The 22,143-nt window shown below is 38.4% G+C and overlaps 1 protein-coding gene across 1 annotated transcript in view; it reads right to left on the bottom strand.

Moving 5' to 3' along the window:
• Positions 1-22,143, bottom strand: part of gabra3 (gamma-aminobutyric acid type A receptor subunit alpha3) — a gene marked incomplete at both ends in the record, with an annotated part of 104,824 nt that overhangs the window by 59,633 nt on the left and 23,048 nt on the right. Inside the window, one exon of the mRNA XM_079487484.1 lies at positions 8,360-8,580. Within this exon, the coding sequence (XP_079343610.1) occupies positions 8,360-8,580 (221 nt within the window). The remainder of the gene's footprint in view (positions 1-8,359; positions 8,581-22,143) is intronic.

Genomic DNA, 22,143 nt, shown 5'->3' with positions numbered 1-22,143 from the left:
CAGCATAACAGTGATACGAGAAGTGGTGTGCCTGTATGATGGGTCCTAAGGATGTCATGTATATTGAAAAAAGCAGCGGTCCAAGCACCGATCCCTGAGGGACCCCAGTCATCATGTGGTGAGCAGTGGACAGCAAGCCCCTCCATATGACACCTTGAATCATCTGCCGGAGAGGTAGGATTGGAACCAGCGGAGCGATTCCTAAGGATGACAGGGTTGCTAGCAGCATTTGATTATTGATCGTGTATATAGGTCTAGCAGAATCAGGACAGAGGATTTGCCCTTAGCTAGCTGCAGTTATTCTGTGACCGATAGCAGTGCAGTCTCAGTGGAGTGGTTTGTTTTGAAGCCAGACTGCTTGTCATTGTATTATCTAGCTTACACATTTCTATGTCCAAACTAAATGTTTATTGTACACATACATTACCAGCACTTTATTAATAATAAGCACAACGTTTGGTCTTTATGAATATGAACCTTTCAATTATGTTTCAGCAAATCAGGCATTCGGATTCTTTAAGTATTGCCTTCTGCAGTTGTTGGAACATATGATAGGCAGTGTGTGATAAATAAGGTTTGTAACAGTATGAAAGCTTTAATAACATAGTTCCTCTAAATAACTAGAGGATAGTTGGCTGCACTACAGCAGCGGGAAAGAGAAAAAGACCCTGACAACCACCAAGTAAGCATTTTGACCATTTCTCTTTTAAACACAACATTTTTACTCTGCATGAAATATGAGGATTAATTTGAATACCAACAACAAACATAAATCCTTTGTTAGAACTTAATTATTTACTTTATTAATGTATGTTCAATCATTAAATTTTCATTTGGTTTAGTAATTCAAAGTAAAAAAAAAAAAAAAAAAAAAAAGTAATAAATAAAAACATGAAAATTCACATACAGGAGTGTTTAAGTTTAGGCGCAATTCTCCGGTTGTGCTGCAGGTGACCTCATAAATCTATCTTATTACCATGCACCATGCAATTACTCCAGAGCACCCGTAGATCTACAACGATTTTTAAGTCCTACTTAAGTTACGAAGCTTTTGGGAAATGGTACGTACGTCTAAGATGATTCGTACGATTGATTTTATGATGCACATAGCCTTACGATGCTTTTGGGAAAGGCAGCTCTGGGCATTTCTGGAGAGTTTCCATAACACTCACCTGAGTCTCTTTTTCATACCTCACCCAATAAAAAATACAACTCTATTTTAAGCGTATTTTCACACCTTCCCCATTTCCCTCACAAGTGTTCTCTGTATGTTGTGATAAGATGTGCTCTTCAAATGAGGCGAGGATGTTTATTTGCCTTCTGTTGTTATTCAAGAATGCCGCCCCAGGTTTCAAGCAGACAGTGAAGACAATGAATGCGCAACCTTAGGTAGTCTCACAGCCAATGTTCAGCCATGCACGGCCAAAAAAAGCAGGCAAAATAACCTAATCACAGTTCCATGACATGTTTGAGGTTGGTGCATCATCGCAAGAGTAATGTTGGTCTGAGATTTAATGAGATTGTGCCACACAGACTGTCTCAGAAAACAAAACAACAATCACTTCCTCGTTCTTTTTTGTGTCTTGGCATATTGATTTTCCTGCCACATATTTCCTGTTTCTTGTCCAAGAGGAGAGCCTACGGCTGCACATCCAGCAATTAAATGAAAACACGTACAAAGCCTTTCATAGACTATTAAGCCTTTCATAGACTATTTGCGACTGTACTATTATCTCCAACAATTATTGGATTTTCTTTCTTTTCATTATTATGTAGAAATAAATGAAATAACTTGCAAAACTTCTTCATTCCGAGGACAAATCATAATCTAAATAGGAGATATGGAGCTAAACTGCCTTTTTTTCTTTTGATCTACCACGTAGAGATACTGTAATGTTCACAGTGCCCCTTCCCTCTGCCCGTCCAGGGGTGCGTTTCCCAAAAGCACCGTTTGCCAACTATGGCAAAGTATCGTTAGTTCAGTCGTTCTACAGGGACTACAGGGTTAGAGCTATTGTAAGAAGTATCGTTCCTTATTATTTTGTTACGTAGAATTACATACATCAAGCTTTTGATCAAAGTAAGCAAGCAACATGCAGTGCATTCCATATCCATCATTCCAAATATATACAAATTTAATTTGACATCTTTTAGTTTGTCAAGAAAATAAAAGCGCTGTTGTTTGAAAAGTGCGCATGCACATTCGTGCTCTATGACCCTAGGGAATCCCTTGGCGTGATGACCTATGTGGAAACTTATAAATGAATAATATATCGTGAAATAAATCAACAGATAAAAAAATTGAATAACAAAAGTCGTCCTTAAATGTAATGTGTGTTATTTACAGCAAGAATTTGATAATCATTTGATCTAAACATAGACTGCTACGGTTACTACGGTTTCAGGAAACAGTCGTAACTACATCGTAATTTCCCCAACGATGCATCATATTATGGTGGTTAACCAGCGAGTCATGTCGTTGTTCGGGAAATGCACCCCAGACTGTTTATGAAAGCCGCACATACAAATGGATCTCAGGGAGAATTTCAAATAAAATGCCACAAAAATGAAGAACACAGACATTTCAGAACAGCACCAGGTTGTGATGTCAAAGCGATTTCAACTGATTCAAGGCCACAAGGGTGGAAGGAAAGGTATTTGAGATTGAATTTAACAATTCAAATCCATTCCGGTCCATCCATGCACCACAGTAGTTTAGGATCACTGAAACAGAAGGCTGTGGGCCAAAACAGATGCAAAACCCCCATGTTTCAATTAACAACTCATTTATGGAATTCAAAGATTAAAGAGCACCGCTGGTGTTCAGTGTTTCTAACATTAAAGCAAAGAGACACACAACATTCCATTATCCCTCCAGGACACTGGAACGGTCACAGCACCGATGTGTGCCTTCCAAAGGCGAAAGAAAAAGTGTTGTAGCAATGCTTTATAGCGAGAGGTTGTTTTTCAGTTGTGCAATGCAGTACTGTATTTATTCCGCATGTAATCGCACACAAATATATATATATATATATATATATATATATATATATATATATATATACAGTATATATAAATTAAGTTTGGTTCCAAAATTCTATTTTAAATTTTATTATGTTAACATGCTTTATACTGTTTCATTGTCTAAGCTTACTGTATTTTTTGTTATTATGTCTCAAAACAAACCAACTGCAGTTTGATTGACATTAATTGGAATGCTCAATATAAAAGATGCTTTTAAAAATGGAGTTTTAAAACTTCACTTTGGAACCAAACTCTTCATTTATATTGTATATATATATATATATATATATATATATATATATAGTCTATCTACCAAGACTCAAACTCGGCTTGCTTAAAGCACTGCTGCACAGTATGTTAGCGCACAGTTTGCCCATTAGGAGATATTTTACATTCTTCAAAGTACATTTAAAATGCAAACAGAGCTTTGTTGTGCCAAAACCCATCACAATTTTGTTTTACATAACTGTTTTCTAGCTTGTCTTTGACTCCAGGACAGATGTTTTAGGCAGTGTAGCTTTAGATAAATCACCTCAATTACAACTGGATCACCTCTTCACATGACAAACATGCTGCAGTGCATTTGTCAGTCGGATCAGGTAATTGTGAAACCAACCCCAACCCTGATGAGAAATGTGGAGCAAGAAATATCCTGTTTCCATTAAAAGTCTCATTTATTTTTGGCTTGTACTTGAAGGGATAGTTCATCCAAAAATAAAAATTCTGTCATCATTTGAGTTACAAATCTGTATAAATGTCTTTGTTCTGAGGAGTACGAGAAAGATATTTGGAAGAATGCTAATAACCAAACATTTCTTGGACCCCATTGGCTACCATGTTGTATATGTTTTTGTTCTGTTGAACACAAAAGAAGATATTTTGAAGAATGTAGGACAGCAAACAGTTCTGGGGCACTTTTGACTACCATTGTATTTTTTCCTATGGGGTCCAAGAACTGGTTTGGTTACAAACATTTGCCCAAATATCTTTCTTTGTGTTAAACCAACCAAAAGAAATGTGTACAGATTTGGAACAACTAGAGAGAGAGTAATTCATGACAGAATTTTCATTTTTGGGTGAACTGTCCCTTTAAAAGCAGGACTATCACCATAACACATAATATTTGCCCTTTAGAAACTATATTAATCAGATTATTGTAATAATTGGGTTGTATCAGCACAGGGAGTAAACAGGCACACGGATGAGTGTCAACTCATCTGAATACAGATTAACATCAAATGTTTCATACGTCAACATTTATTCAGCTTTACCCTTGACCCAGTACATCATAACAGATTATTATAACAGCCAAGGCAGTCCTACTGTACGTCAACTTCATTTACAAAAGCTGTTGTGTTAGCACTTCTCCAGACACTCGTTTATTCGCTGTAAAATGATCAGGATACATGACGATTACACTGTTGTCTTTTAGATTGCATGGACCTTTTCAACCCGTCCATTTTTAGTGGTGAATAAAAGCGAGGACTTTGTTTTTCAGACAAAACACACATTGTAACCTCCCCAGCAAATCTCCCTGACTCTGAATCTCCGCCACTGAGATTTTCCGAGCAGCAGACATTGGTATTAGTCACATTCTCTACCGCCTGACCCTGGACCAACTCTTCTTTAATGCATGAAAATACATTGTAGACTGTTAAAAAAGGTGTTGGCACTGACTTCACTCTGGAAGACATCAGCTAGGCTGGCACATAGCCTGAAACAGACTCGTCGTCGTGAAGGAAGTGGTCATTAATTATTTAGCTTTCTCATAACTCAGCACGAAAGACACAAATGAGCCTTTACGATGTGCTAACCAGAACAAAATTAGACATTGCATTCTTTTAAAATCTTTGGAGGAGAGCTTCTGTTTTCCATAATGGTAGCATGCGAGCAATCCATTGAGATATTGTGACAAAACGTACTTAACGGACGGCAAAGGCGCTAAGTTTCTTGTCACAGCGTGGTGTTACAGTGGGAAACCTCGTTCTTGTGATTACATTAGGCGTGTGAGGCCATACGGGCCTAGGCAAATCACAATAACTTCTTGATTTCCTGAGAGGAGAACAAATGAATTTGGTGACAACCAAAAGATTGGGTTTTTGCATGCCATGTTCATTAGCGAAAGATAGTCGGAGCCAATTACGGCCCCATTGCCTGGAGGCACCCGATACTTTAAGGTCTTATTTGTGAATAAGCCTGTTAAATTCAGATACAGTGCAGGAAACATTGGCAAATAAACCCCACACTTATACAACGCAATTATGTCCTTGGCCATTATCGTCCTGAAACATCAACTTTCTCGTCCCTGGGAGCACTAGCTAACAACTTCCCTGCAACACGCTATCCCCACGGGCGAACACAATGAGAGCGACAAGCCTTCATTAAAGCATCCAAATTCAAATGTTATTCTTAGCCCGGGGAGTGCTGAAGCCATATTAAATGAATCCATAAGAGACCCGGCCTGCAAGAGAACGGATCAGCATCGCCCTTCCTGTAAAATATCCAGTGTGCCCGAAAATGCCACCAGAGAGGGTCTATTCCATGTCACCTTCATTATCAGCACCATCCCTGTGGAAATGCGCGACTCTGAATTTTTTATGCTTTACTTGAATTTGCAGTTCTGATTAAGGCTCGAATGACCACGACAGATGAGAGATGGGGTGAATAAGCGATTCAATTAGTTTTCACGGAGGTTTGACACCTTACATGAGTGAAAAAAAAAATAGTGGAAACGTTTTTGACCCGATGTCTTGAATACAAAATGTGACGGTTTCAATGCTAATTTCATAGTCTCACTGGCTGACAAAGTCTGTCCCTTTAGTGCAAAAGAATGAATCCTGCAAAGTTATATACAGTATGTAGTTAATATGTGAAAATCAGTTTAATGCATCAGCACGTTACTTTTAAACTCTGAACAGAGCCGAGTCAGCATTGACTTTCCTACTTTGACCAGTTGCTTTGAGTTCCTTATGCGTTAGATACATATTTAGCATTGATCTGTGAAGGTTTTCAAGCACATAGCGGCTTCTCACGATCATTTAAACAGCAATTCTAAAATCACCATTCCTCATACATTCGAGAGAGAAAGCATTTTCTTTTTAGGTTATGGGAAACCTCAAGGTTATGGCAGTCTGATAAATTAGCAGTAATATGATGATATAGTACCATCTTCCTGTAGTGTGATGGCCATTTATAACATTCAGGATGAGGTTAAAGTTTTGGAGATATAAATCCTACCTGGGTAGTGATATAGAGGACCAATCTTTCACGGCGGCTATGCACTGGCAGCCAGGTGCTAAGTCAAAATGGCTGGTGGAATTGTCTATTTTCTCTCTGGCAGTTGGACACATTGCTCTGGACAGCTCCTGGGCAAGCCAGTCACAATTCAATTCCTCAAATCATTCATCAAGCACTTGGGTTGTTTAGGGTAGGCAAGCTCCCCGCCACCCCTGAGTCCTACTTAACCTCCGTCGATAAGAAGACACTACTTTATGACTTCATGTACCTTTGCCAGCTTTTCTGAAGAAGTGGGGCGGGATTTTGAGCAGACTGACAATCGCCTGTCCACCCGAATTTGGAATGACCCCAAAAGTATTGGATGAAAGTAAACTATAAAAATAATTAGGGGTGACCCTGAATAGTCAAAGACTTCTCAAGGGTGTTATGCAATGGTGATCATGTAATTTTGGTTATATGGGCGGTGGTGTAGCACGCACTGCACTGCCAAAAATATTATTTATGATGTCAAGAAATGGGACATTTTTAGCTCATATGAGCGCGAGGTCTGGCTATGACCCAGCGCAGGATCGTATCTCTCCTCGTCTTCTGCGCACCCGCAGATGCAATTGCATGTGTACACCATTTCCAGTAATGTTTCACTTATTGAATATTTGGGCATATAAATTTGTCTGTTAATGCACATGGTTTGTGACTTACATTGAACTTTGCTCTGCATGTGAAAAAATATATAATAAAGCAATATAACCAAAATCACTGCAGACGGTGCAGACTGTCGGAACTTGTCATTCTCTGCACTGAAAGCAAGCGTGCGTAACAGCAGGATGGAGAAAGAGTGTGCAGGGAAAAAGCTGAAAGGGACTTGACTGTTTAAATGGTAAGATGCTTTATTGCATTCCTCCTTTACATGCGGTAAATAAAGTAACTTTATTGGTAGTTCATTGGTAATGAACGTGCTGTATTCCCGATCTGGTCTAGTAAGTGGCACAGCATTGTAAAGTGGTGTTTTTGGAAAATGTCCGTTCATTTTACTATTTGTAACTTGTGTTTTGAATGTTCCCCTGCATTTTAGACATTTTGTCTAAACACATTTATTTGTAAATTTTTATTATAAAAGTATATTCTACTATAAACAAATTCTGTAAATTAATGTTTTATTGTGTTTTGGTGCATTAATGTTGCGCTGCACTTAGCGCTGTACCCTTGTTATTAACCATGTGCTGTCGTCCCTACATGAACGCACACGTGCACACACAAACACACACGAGCGTGCGATTCGACTATCAGTCAACTATATGCAAGACGTGATAATTCTGATTTGAATCATTTATCGAGGAACCCTAAAAAATATTATATAAAACAACGTACTTAGCAGTCTAAACATTATTATTTAATTATTATTATTTCGTTACATATAAATAATTATTTGTTAAATGATTTAAATGTTTATTTAGATTCTTAAATGCTCAATATACTTTTTTCTTCATCAGTTAGTTTCTTAAAAGTAATGAAAACATTATAACTTTATATACAACTTTATACAAATTCCCTGACTTTCACTATTTAAAAAGCTGAATTTTCTATAATGAATGAAACCCAGTGTTTGGATTGATTGTAATTTAACCAAAGCTCTTGAAATGTACATTTTCCTGCCCTTTTGCCTTAGTTATGAGCTACAGGTAACTGCATTTGACTTACAGTAAGTGATTACCAGGTGACAAGTGGGAAGGGAATAAAATGGCGCTGAAGAAAAACATAACAAAACGCAAAAATGTGTACAAAAACCCACAATAAAAATACAGTAAAGATAGTATAGCTTTGATAAATGGAAACTAATATTTAAAGTGACAGAAAAACTCCCTGATATTCTATGACTTCAACAAATAATAGTTACAATTCCATGACTTTCAATGTCATTACATGAACCACCTTATCCACATTGGACACAAGTGACACTTAACAACACGAAAGAACTGGATCACTCCAGTTATAGTACGTAAAGAACGTTTGCCAATTTGAAATCACCAATTATTTTCAATTTCAACATCCATTCAAACTCTTGACTATTAAGAATTTAGTTGGTCTGAGCAGGCCGTACCTCATTGTGTAGAGAAGCGTTCCATTGTCCACCAGTCGCAGAAGTTTATTGGGTGTGGTCATATTGTGGGCAACTGACTTCTTCCCATTGTGGAAGAATGTGTCCGGAGTCCAAATCTTACTGGCGAGAAGGTTGTTAAGTGGAAGGACCTGCATAGGCCCATCGAACTTCAGCCTCTCGTCCCTCCAGCTCTGGCGGAAGAACACATCAATCGTGTACTCCTGTAGGAAAGAGACAGATTGAGTCAAGATTCTCTGACAGGCCTTTTAAAACTTCACTTCACCCCCCCAAGTTTCCCCACTCATCTAAACTAATGCCCTCTCAGCGAGAAAGCCTGCGGTGGTGTGTGAATTTCTTGACCAATCTCGCCAATTGACTCAAGAGCGGGAAAATACTTTTGCTCAGTTCTTGTACTTAACAGATATTCCAGTTTGGCTGTTCTTGATTGGGCGAGGTTTTTTTTCTTCTCTGTTGTACACTTCAATAATTCATTGCACTTTAAAGAGAGAAGGAGCCTGGCTGGTGCGGGATCCTTAAGGCTCCTTCAAAAGTTCAAACTCCAATGATTGGGTTTTCACAGCTGTCGCTGGAGGGATAAAACAAGCTTTCTCCAAGAGTTATCTCTCAGACCATATTGCCATCATGGAACAAGGGACACTGTCCTCAGTAAACCTTTGCTAAAAAACACACTATCTTCTACAGGCTTGAGTATCGCTCATGATTTGAGATCTACCTTATGACAGCGGCATCACAATTCTCCACAGGTTCTCCACGGGACATCAAACGCAATCTTATCCGCTAAAGTTTGCAATTCATTTTCAAGTCATTTCATTTCAGATTGGCTGCTTAAGTCGTGAATAAAAATAGAGGCTTGACGCTAAATTCTGCATGAGATCAAACCCAATCTGTATAAACATTTTGAGCGTCGCATTAATCACCGAGAAAAGTCTGTAGCTTGTAACAGAGTACGTGACAGCAAACAATTACAGGATGTGCCATTTGGTGGTTTTATTTTCTGCATTACCAACTGAGTGCTATGAGGTTTTTGTCACGCTCCAAAAGGTTCAATTTGCTGGAAAGATACTTGCGAAGCATCAAACAGAAATCTATGTTGCCCAGTCAATCAGAAATGTCAAGACGCTCTCAAAACGAAGGCAGAAAACAAGTCAGATAAAAACATTCATTACAAATGTCTTCTAGTCTTTAGTACACTTTTGCTGCGACGACAAGAAAATGACAGGGAAAATATTTTAGGCTGAATAACGAATGCCAGTTTCCATTTTGAGTTTGCTGCAATAAAATGTGTATGCTGCTCATGTGTGTCGCTGTACATCATTTATTTAGTAAGCTTCAGACTTCTATCTATAGTTGCTTTCGTATTAAAATTCTGCGGGCGCCGTCTATCGCCAGTACCTCGTGGGAAGCGATGAACAAAGTGAAAGTTGACATCAGGTGACGTCGACATCAGAAGGCATACAAATAGGCAGACTAGATTTTTTTTAATGATTTGTCTTATTATGCGTACAGTGATCGTATAAATTCTTAATTTGTCTGATGAAGACAGCATGTTTTTTCCGTCTTTTAACAAACAGGCTGTAAGGGCATGCACATTAAAATAGCACATAAACAACTGCAGGACCCCAATGGCGATGAAGCTTCATGTCTGGTTCTTAATGGATGTTTTTCTTCTTTCCCAGCAAGTGTCCTACAAATGCACAGATTACATATGTTTTGTTTGTGTCATGTGTAGCACAAAAAATAATGCTGCTTGCTTTATGCCAGAAAATACTACAGGGAGCTATGAGCATGGTCGTAAAAGGTTGGGAGTTATTCCAGATATTAAAAAAGTGTTTCTATTTTTTCTATAATCTTATGTTGTGTCTACAAGACTGATGTCCTCTACATGTATACATATGACATATACTTACATATACGAGATATGACAGTAATCTTCCCAATGTGATCAGACAAGCACAGATGCTTCCATAAAAGAACCCAATTATGAAGTCATTTGGTTAAAGCTTTCATTCATAAGACTGTATGAAATGGCCTAAAACTGTAGCTTTGGTCAGATAAATGAATGTCATGGGATATCGTCCCCCAACCCAACATTTTTAAGAAATGGCACTCGATGGATTGCAACAGATGCTGTGTTTCTTTATAGCCACTGATAAAAATGCAAACTGATGATATTAAAAAATACAGAGAAAGAACATAACAAATGGACTAAACAAAACGGGGTGCCGTAAACACCATAGTTAAATCAACAGCCTCACAGATTGAAATGCAAATGGAAACAAAAGATGTGTGAAACAATGCTGCAGATGACATTATGTTCACATATCACCAAGATGTTGTCAACAAGACTTCAGGGTGACCATGTAAAGTATCTGTACACGGTTTCATCGTTGCTCTGTTCACAGTATTGACAAATGTTTATCCTGGAACATATTACTGTTAAATAAAATCACGGATGACGATAAAACATGAATGATAAAGCTTTCACACAGCACACTGTACATACTTAGTATGTTTGTCTTGTTTTCCAGTACAAATGGCTAAAATTCTTGAATCAAGATGCATTTTCTTCATGAGCTAATTGACCTGAGGAAATAAGTCTTGTTTTTAGAAAAAAATGATTACATTTCAGTGAATTTGTGCTGAAAACAAACCAAAACAATCTGGTAATTTGGTAAGCAAAATATTCTTGAATTAAGGTTCACCTTTTTCTTATTCACTAAATTCAATCTTATTTTTCTTACCCCCTTGGCAGAGTTCTTTGGCTTTTTTAAGCACAAATTCATTGAAATTTCATAATCTTTTTTCCTGTGCAATCCTTCATCTAAACATCTACATGCCTTAATTCTGTGAACCACAGCTGAAATTGCTACTTCGGACAACAACTGTATGAACTATTTTGACAATGAGAATAAATTGTAGTTGTAAATAAGTCCAAGAGCCCATGTGGGACAGTCAGAAAGTTAGAACGTCAACACAATTGCCGGGATTCAGTCCTGATATCCGGAATTAAGTTACAGATTGCAAACTGTCGATCCAACTGTGTGGCACCATGCAAAGAGTTTTAATAAGACCTGAACTGCCAGCAAGACCATGACAGCTCTCAGCTTAATGACAAGATTTAAATGCACTGCTTTTTCACATATCTGAAAAGCGCACATCTGCAAAACTGTGTGAGCAAAAGTGTAATTGTGAAGTTGAAAATAATGTCATTGCACACCTAGTATGCAGGAGCAGATCCTGCTGTTCCTGAGCTTTAGCAGCTCTCCACGGGTGTCCAATATGGACTACATACTCTTCTTACAGAGTTCAGCAGTGAGTTATCCAGGTGTGAACGGGTTTCCTGTCGACGTTAATGTAAAGAGTACTCGCTTTCATCCGTACCTCAGTTCACAGTTCATGCGTTATGTTGTAATTGTATTTGTTCTGAAGAGGATTTTCCTCCCGGTTCTGATCTTAACTTGCTCGCAGGGAGCCAATCCTGTCCTGCCCCAGTGAACAGTATCTGTATGCAACTGGGCAAATAACCTACAGCCGCAGAGAAAAATGAAGAGACCTATTCTAGATGTACTGTGGCCATTCCAGTCAAGTGTAAGACACGACAGCACGACAAGACACATGGAAGCTGTGATAAAAGTCCAGGTTTTCAAATACAAAATCATTTTTGAACTTTTCCAAAATATTCCATTTACATTTACAAATATATTTACTGTCCTAATTTAACATTACTGTTGCTTAATTGCTTGAAAGGGAATATGAACTTGTTTTCTTTGCAGTAGGTGTGAAAAAATACTGAGCATCTTTTCTGTTATTTTGACTTGTTTCTCAAGTTGTCATTTCCTGCAAATAAATACAAATAGAAACAATGTATTTTTTGAAATTCAGTAGTTCAATGAATGAAACAAAATGACAATCATACCTAAACACATACCTATAAATAGTCAATAAAAAAAACTCGGAATCATTTTGAACGGGGCTCTTCATTTTCCCTGCAGCTGTATAAACAAATACTTTAAGATGAAATGTTTTTTGAGATAAGAAATACATTCTCAGTCAAGTGATCCCGAACGTTGGAACGGTAGTGTACACGTTTACGCAATAGTTTTACCTCTATAATCCAGATTACAGAGCACGAGAAAATGCGATTTATCAAAATAGCGGCTCCTTTGTAAGTGCATTACTGTTACTTTAATTTTTTTAGCATTTTCACAAACAAAGTAGCAGACCTGCGCTGGGTCACGAAATGTTTCAGTCGGTTAATTGTGAAATTTTCAAGTCTGTTCAGTGAGCTTTCTTTAGCGCTTTAATTACAGTCTTTCCCACAGCCCTTTCCACACGCCTAAGAACTTGCTTTATCCCTTTTGAGTAATCTGTATTAATTATAGCACATGGAATGTGTTCATTAATCCCGATGGGGACGAAAAAAAACGTAGCTTTCAACAAATGAGTGCGAACATATTGTTGGTCGTTTAATCCAGAATTGATAAACACGTTAGTGTCCTTGTGTGAGTTTCTAGTCATTTATGAGCGCTTTTCCACCATCGCGCCGAATCCTTCTAAGCACAGTCTGAAACGGTTACAGCATCGTGCTAATGAATGCGCGGAGGCGTCGTATCTCAGTCTCTTGTGTTACCAAGGCAGCGCGTGACGCGTTTGTGTTTACATTCTAAAAAAATTCGTTATCAGCCCTGCAGTGGAAAATGATACCATTATCAACGATTAAGCAACGAGAACGATTCGGCATGATGGTGTAAAAGCCATCTATGATTACCATACACATGAAGCTATTTTATAAAAAATATGTCTAACACGCTTTTATTGGTTGTTATTGTTTCACAATAATACATCACACACAAGGTGTAATCTGATAGGCTAGAATGAGCAACCACATATGATACATAACAGTACTATAGGAACAAGTTAAAGAATACCCCAGGTTTAAGCTCAACAGTATATTCCCCTGATCACTTTCCCCACGGTATCTTCAAAGGACCAATTTCATAAAACACAATCTGAGGGACCTGCTAACTCTTTCTTCTCTTTGAACATACAAGCACACGAGTATTTCTTCAAAGAAAAGTCAGTAGGGGAAGCGCATTGCCAAAACAAGATTAATATAAAGATCAAAACATTCTGGTTGATCCATGTGGAGCCACGGACGATACAGTACAGTGTTTGGAGTTTTCCTCACACTTGCCCTGGTGGGGCACTGGGTTTTGGCCTACTTTTGAAAGAGTGATGGAGGAGAGGAAAATAAAGAAGACCTCAGGAGAAGCGTGTTCTGCTTGAGTCCATGACTACTGAAGACACTACAGAAAGGTGTTGATAATGCCAAAGAACTTCAAACGATGGCACCCATTGACTTCTATTGTATGGACACGAAACCAAGTGAAGGGCTGCCATCGCTGTTCGGTCAACAACATTTTTCAAATTAGAAAGGTGAACTATCACCGCAAGAGAAAACAAAATAACCACTTAGATGAGACGTATTAAAACGGTTGAACATACATCTGAATGTAATTCAGTTTGCATTTAAAGAAAAGACCTTTAATGTGAGTGTGATGAGGAGGCGGGAACCGACGAACGTAAAACAATCTTTAATGAAAATAAACAAACAATAACATGGAAGTAAAATGCCGGGAGCCACCTCAAGGTAGACTGCCGTCCACAAGAACATAAATACAAACATAACAAATGTCCGGGTCCGGTCCTCTCTCATCAACAGTCCTGCCGCTCGTCCTCTTAAGCTCCCGAGTTCCTCCGTGAGATATGCAGGACCGGTGTGCGCACAGCTGATTCCAACTATCACTCACGCCACCCTCTCTCCTCTCGCCTTCCTCACCACAGTGAGATCAAATATTAAACGAAGGAAGTAATGTAGGGACTTTAAATAATAATATTCAATCCAAACCTGAATGTGTGATTTATTGCTATTTTTTGGCTCTTTGTTAACATTATTGAATAGTCTGTGCAGCCTAGGTCCCAGAGCACAATATTATTGCAAAGATTTAGGTATCAACAAAGTCTTAAGCGTCCCATAGTTGCTTTAGGCTTAAATACACTACACGACTTTTACCCAGATCTTTTTTTGTCTGGACTTCTTACAGAAAGTCTGTGCCAGTCTGCAGAGGTGATCAGTTAGTGGGTTTCTATCTGTAACATTCAAAAAGTCTGCAAGTGTATGTCTAGTTTTTAAATCTGAACATTCCAGCCAGTTGAATGTGTATTCCAGCCATTAGGAGAAATAAAAACATAATATTGACTTCTGATTACGAACTAGGACTCAGTGTGTGATATTGTTGAGATCCCTACTTAAACTGTAATGGGGACTTGAGTTTTCAGGGTTTTTCTTCTTAATGTATTAACAAAGTATATGGAAAATTTCACTACACGTAGACTTTAGAGCTTTTTGTAAAATGGATCTGATTGATTTTATAGTTACATTAAGATGAGCTGTGATCATCTTTATCCATGTCACATGAGAATAAAAGCATAGCAGGACGTTCCTGCAAAAAAATAACCACTGATTTCCCATGACGTTCCATTGATGAGTCATTACTACGTTCTGGTCTACTTTAAATGAACACAATTAATTATTAAAACCAATTATTTTAACCAATCAGAACGTCTATTTAATACTCTGTGAGAGCTGACAAACGAAATAAAGCTTTCCAGTTGTATTTTATATGTACATGTAGGCTATATCTGAGGGCACAAGCTTGTCGGCAGACCACCTTAGTTTAGTTCCTAATTGAAGCCACTTTGAATATGTTTGTCTGAGCAGCCGGATGAACCAGGCCACTGAGCCGCTCGCTTGTTTCTGTGGGCTGTGAAGTCATCCACGTCCCGGTGCTTATCTGCAGGGTGCAGGCTCTACAAGAATGTCTGACACAAGCAAGCACTGCCAAATAACAGGACACAAGCTACTGCGCAAACTAAATCGCGCTTAGATGCTTAGAAGGCGAGCGACAGACATGTGGTTGCTTGGAGACCGCCCAGATACAACAGGCAGGTGGCTGAGAGTTTTGTACTGTTTTCGGAGTGGAACGGCGTCAAACGGTGCGATCAATCTAATGATCTGTTTAATTCACTTCAATCCGGCGAGCCTCTTTAATCCACTTAAGCAATCAAATGGAGACTTTTTTTTAGGAGAAGTGAAGAAAACTCGATGGGTGTGAAATCAGTTTTTTGTGCTTGCTTGGACTTTAGGAGGAACGTTACAAGTCTTCATTTCTTGAAAACAATTCATTTCTATCAAGATCGTATCTCAATGCTTTCAATTGCAGTAATGGTGCCTTGTAGCGTGCATCTTATTTTTAGTTGCCAATTTTCAAAACCATCACACGTTTTTAATACACGGCAGTTAAAGCGAATGGGTTTAAAAGAAATACGAACACCAGCAGGTTCGTTTTCATTAGTATTCAAAACGCTGCTTTAGTGTACTGGGTCTTCTGAAGTGTCAATTACTCATGGCCAAGTCACAGTGAAGTGGCCTGTGACACAATCTGTGGCTTCTAATTCCCTGCTGCTACATAAGATTGGACCGGCTCGTACTCCAGCAGCTCTGGTGGAAAGCACTTCATCAAAGCGGAATGCAACACAGCCTCATTTCTGTGATTCCTGAGATTATAACCCACCACCAGTAAAAAGCTCTACGATGAGACTGGGACGTCTCTCCCTTATTCATCCGTCTTAAGCCATATGCAAAATGATCAAGGGCGGCGTTAGGAAAGCTTAAGTCACAAACTTGTCACATGACTCGACAAACGTACGATCGCAGCTTTGACATCCGCATGCAATTGTCGGCATTGTAGACCCTGACTTCCACTCGTCCGATGCTTTTATCAAGTGCATTCAAGCTACATGTTTCATCAGGACTGTATCAGTGTGTTTCCGAATCAAACCCACAATCGCCCCCCCCCATACGTTTTTTCTCTATTTTATGCTTTTTATGGATGCGGCTCTCACAAGGCCTAAAAGGTTAAAGGGGTCATAACGACACGGTTAAAATGAATGTGTATAAGCGTTTTAGGGTTCAAAAACACTGTATTTTCCACATACCGTGCATGTTTCTATCTCCTCCTTGCCCCGACTCTCTGAAATGTGCAGATTTTTAACAAAGCTCATAAGTGTGCTTTGATTGGCCAGTTAACCAGTGCGTGGTGATTGGTCGAATACTGCAAGCGTGTGACGGAAATGTGACGCCTCTTATCATATTCGGAACATATTCAGGTTCCAAAGCCATTGTACAGACAGGTACGCCCACCTTACTTGCGTTTACATTTGGGCGGTCTTAGTCAAATCATACCACGAACTGACGTAGATTTTTGGGGGTGGAGTTACACGAGGCATTTCAGGCAGGTCTTTGTGAGCTTTCGCTTTAGGATAGGATGCCTCTTTTGTTCCGATAATTAAATGTTTGCAATTTTACATGTCTTATACATGCATGGGCAACTTACAACACACCAAAGACACAGAAAAAGACGTATTCACGCCATATGACCCCTTCAAAACAGTTGCTGTTTTAGACAGCAGTGTTAGAAAAGGATTTGTAAAAACACTGCGAATAGGTGGGCAACAGTCCTCGCAAATCCCCCACGCTCTCTCTTTAACATATGAATGTGTGTTATTCACACTCAAGCACAGCTCTCGCTTATTAAAGAGGTATGATAAGATCATATATTCGAACAGGTCATCATTTCAGCATGATTGCTGATTATTTCATAACGACCTGCTTGTATTACTTGCGGACAGTAAGTGTGCTGGTTACAATCACCTGCCATACTGAAAGGAATTACCAAATACGAGCGAAGACGTCTCTGTTCGGAGCAGACAGAGAAATGGGCCAGTGAGTAATAGGAACAAATTAGGCTGTTTGTTATTTTTCTTTGTCTCACACATCCTCAACTCCCTTTCTCGTTGCTCAAAGTTTCTGCTTTTACCTTCTACCTTAGTGGCCGTCTCTCCTCCGCTCTGTTTTTTTCCACATAAGCTCTAATGCATCTTTTGAAAGCTTTCTTTACTCTGACCTGTCAGCATGTGATTGGCTGTCACTCATCCATTACTGCCACTTCTACTGGAAGGTCTTCGCATTTGACTTCCGGGCAAAACACAGCCCTGAGAAAGCATTTGTGTAGAGCAGCAGGGGTTTAAAATAGTACTGGGCACTAATATAAGAAAACATGTAGTGTCAGTTCATCCATTTTTCTAGGACTGAAGAATAATGTAATCGAGTTATTACGCTGAACGTCTATTATTGTTATCTTTGCAAATCCAAATGATTGCCAGATTGCCAACTGAATCAATAGTCTATATATAGTCATTTTCATCATCGTCATCGTTCGTATAGGGTCTTATCAGAGCCGGCCCTCCTTATAAACGAACTATGCGGCTGCTTAGGGCCTCGCCACCACTAGGGGGGCCCAAGATCACATGGAATTACAGGTTTTTTGTGATATATTCACGACACACATCCGTTTTCCCACGTAGGGTCGTGCCCACTATTTTTCGGTGGTGTATGTCATCATTTGTGAAATTACTGACTAAAAAGCAACATTGTAATATCAAAATAAGTGAGGCGGCCAATCAAATGAAAGAGGGCGGGAGTTATTGGTTACAAAGCCGAGCAGTGACCAATCAAAGAAGGCAAAGCTACTGTCACGTCTTTAGTTGTAGTTCAGCAAGACGCTTCAGTTTTAAGTTGAAAGAGTGCTTTGCAACAGATGTCCGTGACTTAAAAATTCAATATTTGACAACTTTAAAGTGTTTGACGATTGAAATGTTGATGCAATTGCAAACAACAAAATGCTGATTTAGATTAAAAATATGTAATTTATGTGATTCGTGTAATTTATAACTATCTGTCAATTCAGCAGTTTATTTGGGATACGGTTAAGAATAATTGTGGGCATATTGTAAATTACTTTAATGGTTATCAAGTAATTACACTAAATAAAAAAATTAAAAGGGAATTAAATCATCATCAAGGGCTGTGTCTGGCTTTAAAATTGTGTTTAACAGGTTGTGGTTAAAGTAAAAGGAAGTTAAAAATGAATTGGGGGCACAGGGGGACCCCAACTACAACTCTGCTTAGGGCCCTGTAAAGGCTTGGGCCGGCCCTGGGTCTTATTGTGAATGTGTTTGTGAAGAATCTTAAGACATGTCTGGTAGTGGAGCACAAACATACTTTTTAGCTTATAGCTCATACATATTTTCCCATCCAATATGGTGCTACATTAATACAATGTTTTCAATTAAAAGGATAGTTCACCAAAAAGTTCATATCTGGCATCATTTACTCACCCGATGGCGGTACCCATTCACTTGCATTGATTTTGTTTTCCAATACAATAAAAGTAAATGGGTAGTGCCATTGTTCCGTTACAAACTTTCTTTCCAATATCTTCTTTTGTGTTCTGCAGATGAAAAAAAGTCAGTTAAAAATCACAAGAGGGTGATTAACTAATGACAGAAATGTCATTTGTTGGTGAACTATCACTTTAACTGTTAAAAATAGTATCCGTTAACTTTTGTTTTATTAGCAGTCTTTTAATTTAAACGGGTCGGTTGAAAACAAGACAAGTGAACGTAACTGCATTATTTCAGCAACGGTATGGCTATTTATAAACCTTAAATAGATTTCAGCATACTGATAGCACAGGTGTCAATATTTGCCCATAAAACAAAAATAAAATGGTTGTACTAACTTATATAATAGTTATATAACTTTTTATATACATTTACTTTCAGTACCTTTAGTAAACAAACACAAATGATTTCCAGATTGCACTTTTTTGTAAACCACACCGAAAGATCAGGCGTCATTTGCATTCTGTGATTTCAACAGGTGCTGCTTACCTCTGCCCCTAACTAGCTTTCTTAGCGAACTGTCACATTATCCTCGCTTATAATTATTATTGATTATGTGACATGTCGGATTAAATCCTTTGAGCCCAGAGTAATGCCTCTACGGCACTGCAGAATGTTTCACACCAAGGTCAAAAAGTTTGTCCAAAGGTAAATGACAAAGTTGCTCACCCAAGAGTCGGGCCATGCTATTAAATCATAAAGCACTCATTATTCAAACTCCTGATTGCAATCAAACCAAATGATTTATCACAGCCAATCACAATGAAAGCTCATTAGAGATCCAAGATTGAGTAATAGCAACAAACAAAATGTAAGAGAGAATAAGTATCTAAAGACTGAGACTTGGCAAACAAGGTTCTTCTTCCGCCTTGCAATTACGCAGCATGGATTTGTGCAAACTGGCGTAACGACTTGTAGCTATGGAAACACAATACCAGCCCTCATGGGTGCCACCCATTAAGGATGCAAATTGTCCTCTTCTAGACACTGCGCGGGAAACATTTAACACTGCAACAAATTATAAGAAAGAGCGTAAACATGCTAGGAGAAAGATGAGTTATTGTTGTAAAATCAAATTATAGACCTTGTGTTTGGTTGGTGCACATTGCTTAAGATGCTTTTTTCCTGAAAGAATCATGCCAACAATGGCTGTAATCCTCACTTAACTTTCATCTGATCCTTCTTGGAAACTTAATTTGATTATTGCGTTCCCTTAAGCGAGGACACAGAGTGACTGATATGGACAGCCCACACATCCAGTACTGTAAGTTGGCAACCCAAACCACTCAGAAGGCTTTTGTCTCTTCCCGCAGGAAAATAAAATAAAGTGGTGACTAGAATAACCCACTTTCAAATGAAAGTATTAAAGCGTTAAAAACACTGATTTGAAAGTATAACCACATGACATTACACACACAATTGCTTACTAATGTTATTACAGCTAACATTCCCATTCCAATAACCCAAAATGCGAGAAAACCAGCAGAGGATTTTTACAGAAAAGTTATTTTTAGAAAGCAAGAGAAATGTAAGTGTTTTAACAAAAATACACGCTTCAGATTTCTTCTAAGTGCATGGCCCTGTGTGCTTCCGCACATGTTGAGGTGTGAAGTGAGCAGAACAAACGGTGAGCATTTGGAAATGTTCAACTTTATGAGAGCGGAAAATATATCCAAGCCGGCAATCTTGGCAAAGAGAAGCTTTTTTATAATTAAATTATATAATTTTTGGTTTTGTGAGCATTCATATTAAAATTATAACGTATTAATATTAATCATTGTATTTAAACTATTATTTAAATGGGTAAGATATCCAAGAAAGTATTATTCACTTAACCCCCATGTCATTCTAAAGCCTACTTTCTTCTGTCGAACACAAAAGAAGATATTTTGAAGAATTCTGGTTCCCAAACAACAGTGCTCACATGGGCGACACAAGTTTGAATCCAGGCTATGACAAAATATCTCAAGCTCTGGGCTAGTAATGTGGCAGATAATGGTGTCCTGAGCTTCAAAATTGACTCAAGGACTTTTTATGCAACGGGACGAGCCCCCGACTAACAATGTCATCCTCAATTTGCGCGAGGCTCGACACATCACCTGAGGCAGATTAGCTTGGCCTAAATTGTCAGATGAAGCCCAAGATAGAGAAAAGGGGGAATGGGCAATGACAGTGCAGACGAGCGAAAAAATTGGACAGAACAGCAAAATCTTTTAAGAGACAGGTGGAAAAAGCAGAAACAAAAACAGAAAATGGGGGATATTAAACTAAACAGCACTGAAAGCATGTAAGATAGATTTGTATGAACAACGAGAACGAGGATGTTGCGGGAGGAGATGGAGGACAGAGGTGAAAGTGGAACTGGTTCAATCAAAAGAGCGATTGAGAACATAGCGACAGCTCATCCTCTATATTTTAAACTGCAGAAATAACCAGCAGTTAATGGCTGAACTGAAGAAAGAAAGAAATGCAGGATGATAGAAAGGTCTGTCGATAGAAAGATCTGCAAATGATGTCGCCGCATAAGTGCTTTGCTTTTTATCCGCCTGATGAGCATTTTCTTGACCTTGTTTCAATTAATAGCTCCATTTTAAAACCTAGTAGGCTTCCTTACTGCCTAACAAGTTGGCATCCTAGAGGTCGAATTTCGGAGTGCTCAAGACAGACACACAGATGGCACAGCTGCATCCTTATTCGCATACTATCTGTCCTTAATGTTAATAAATATTTGAAATCAGAATCTGTGTGTTGCAAACTGTACTATGTATGAGTATCAGTGAATAGTTTAATAGATTCATGGGTTCAAAGAGCAGATCCATGAACACTTTACCAGCTCATATTACCCACAACTCAATGCCACAGAGAGGAATGAACCCTTTGATGCACAACATGGCAACAGACTATTTCTATTCTATCTCTTTGCAAGAAAGAAATTGTATAATTTAGTATTACGGGTATTTCTCAATTAACTTGGATTTAACTGATTTGAATTTTTTATGAATATTTTTGTACTTCTAAAATGACACGTTTTCGTTTCTAATGTTATTTCAATCATGGTTGAGTCTTTCTTTGCTAAATCTTGTAGGTGTTCATTAAAAATCTAGATTCTGATTTACTTTTATCTTTTTTATCTACACAAATACTTTTAGCCACCTTAGAATCATGCGGTTCTACCTCCACTCTTAGCACGTTTGAGATATTGAGATTCAAAGATGCCCAGACATGTAGAAAATATATTGAAATAACATAACAATGTAAATAAGTTGTCACAGAATAAGAAAATGTGAATAACTCCGAATTGACAAGATAGAGCCTTCCAAGGTGATAATTCCAAGGTCCTTTCATATTTTATGAACAAAACAGTGTTTGTATTTCTACATACATTTTACACACATTGG

Source organism: Barbatula barbatula (assembly GCF_947034865.1).
Source record: "Barbatula barbatula genome assembly, chromosome: 22".
Classification (NCBI taxonomy): Eukaryota; Metazoa; Chordata; class Actinopteri; order Cypriniformes; family Nemacheilidae; genus Barbatula; species Barbatula barbatula.
The sequence above is the reverse complement of the archived record's forward strand: the minus strand, read 5'-3'. Positions and strand labels throughout refer to the sequence as shown.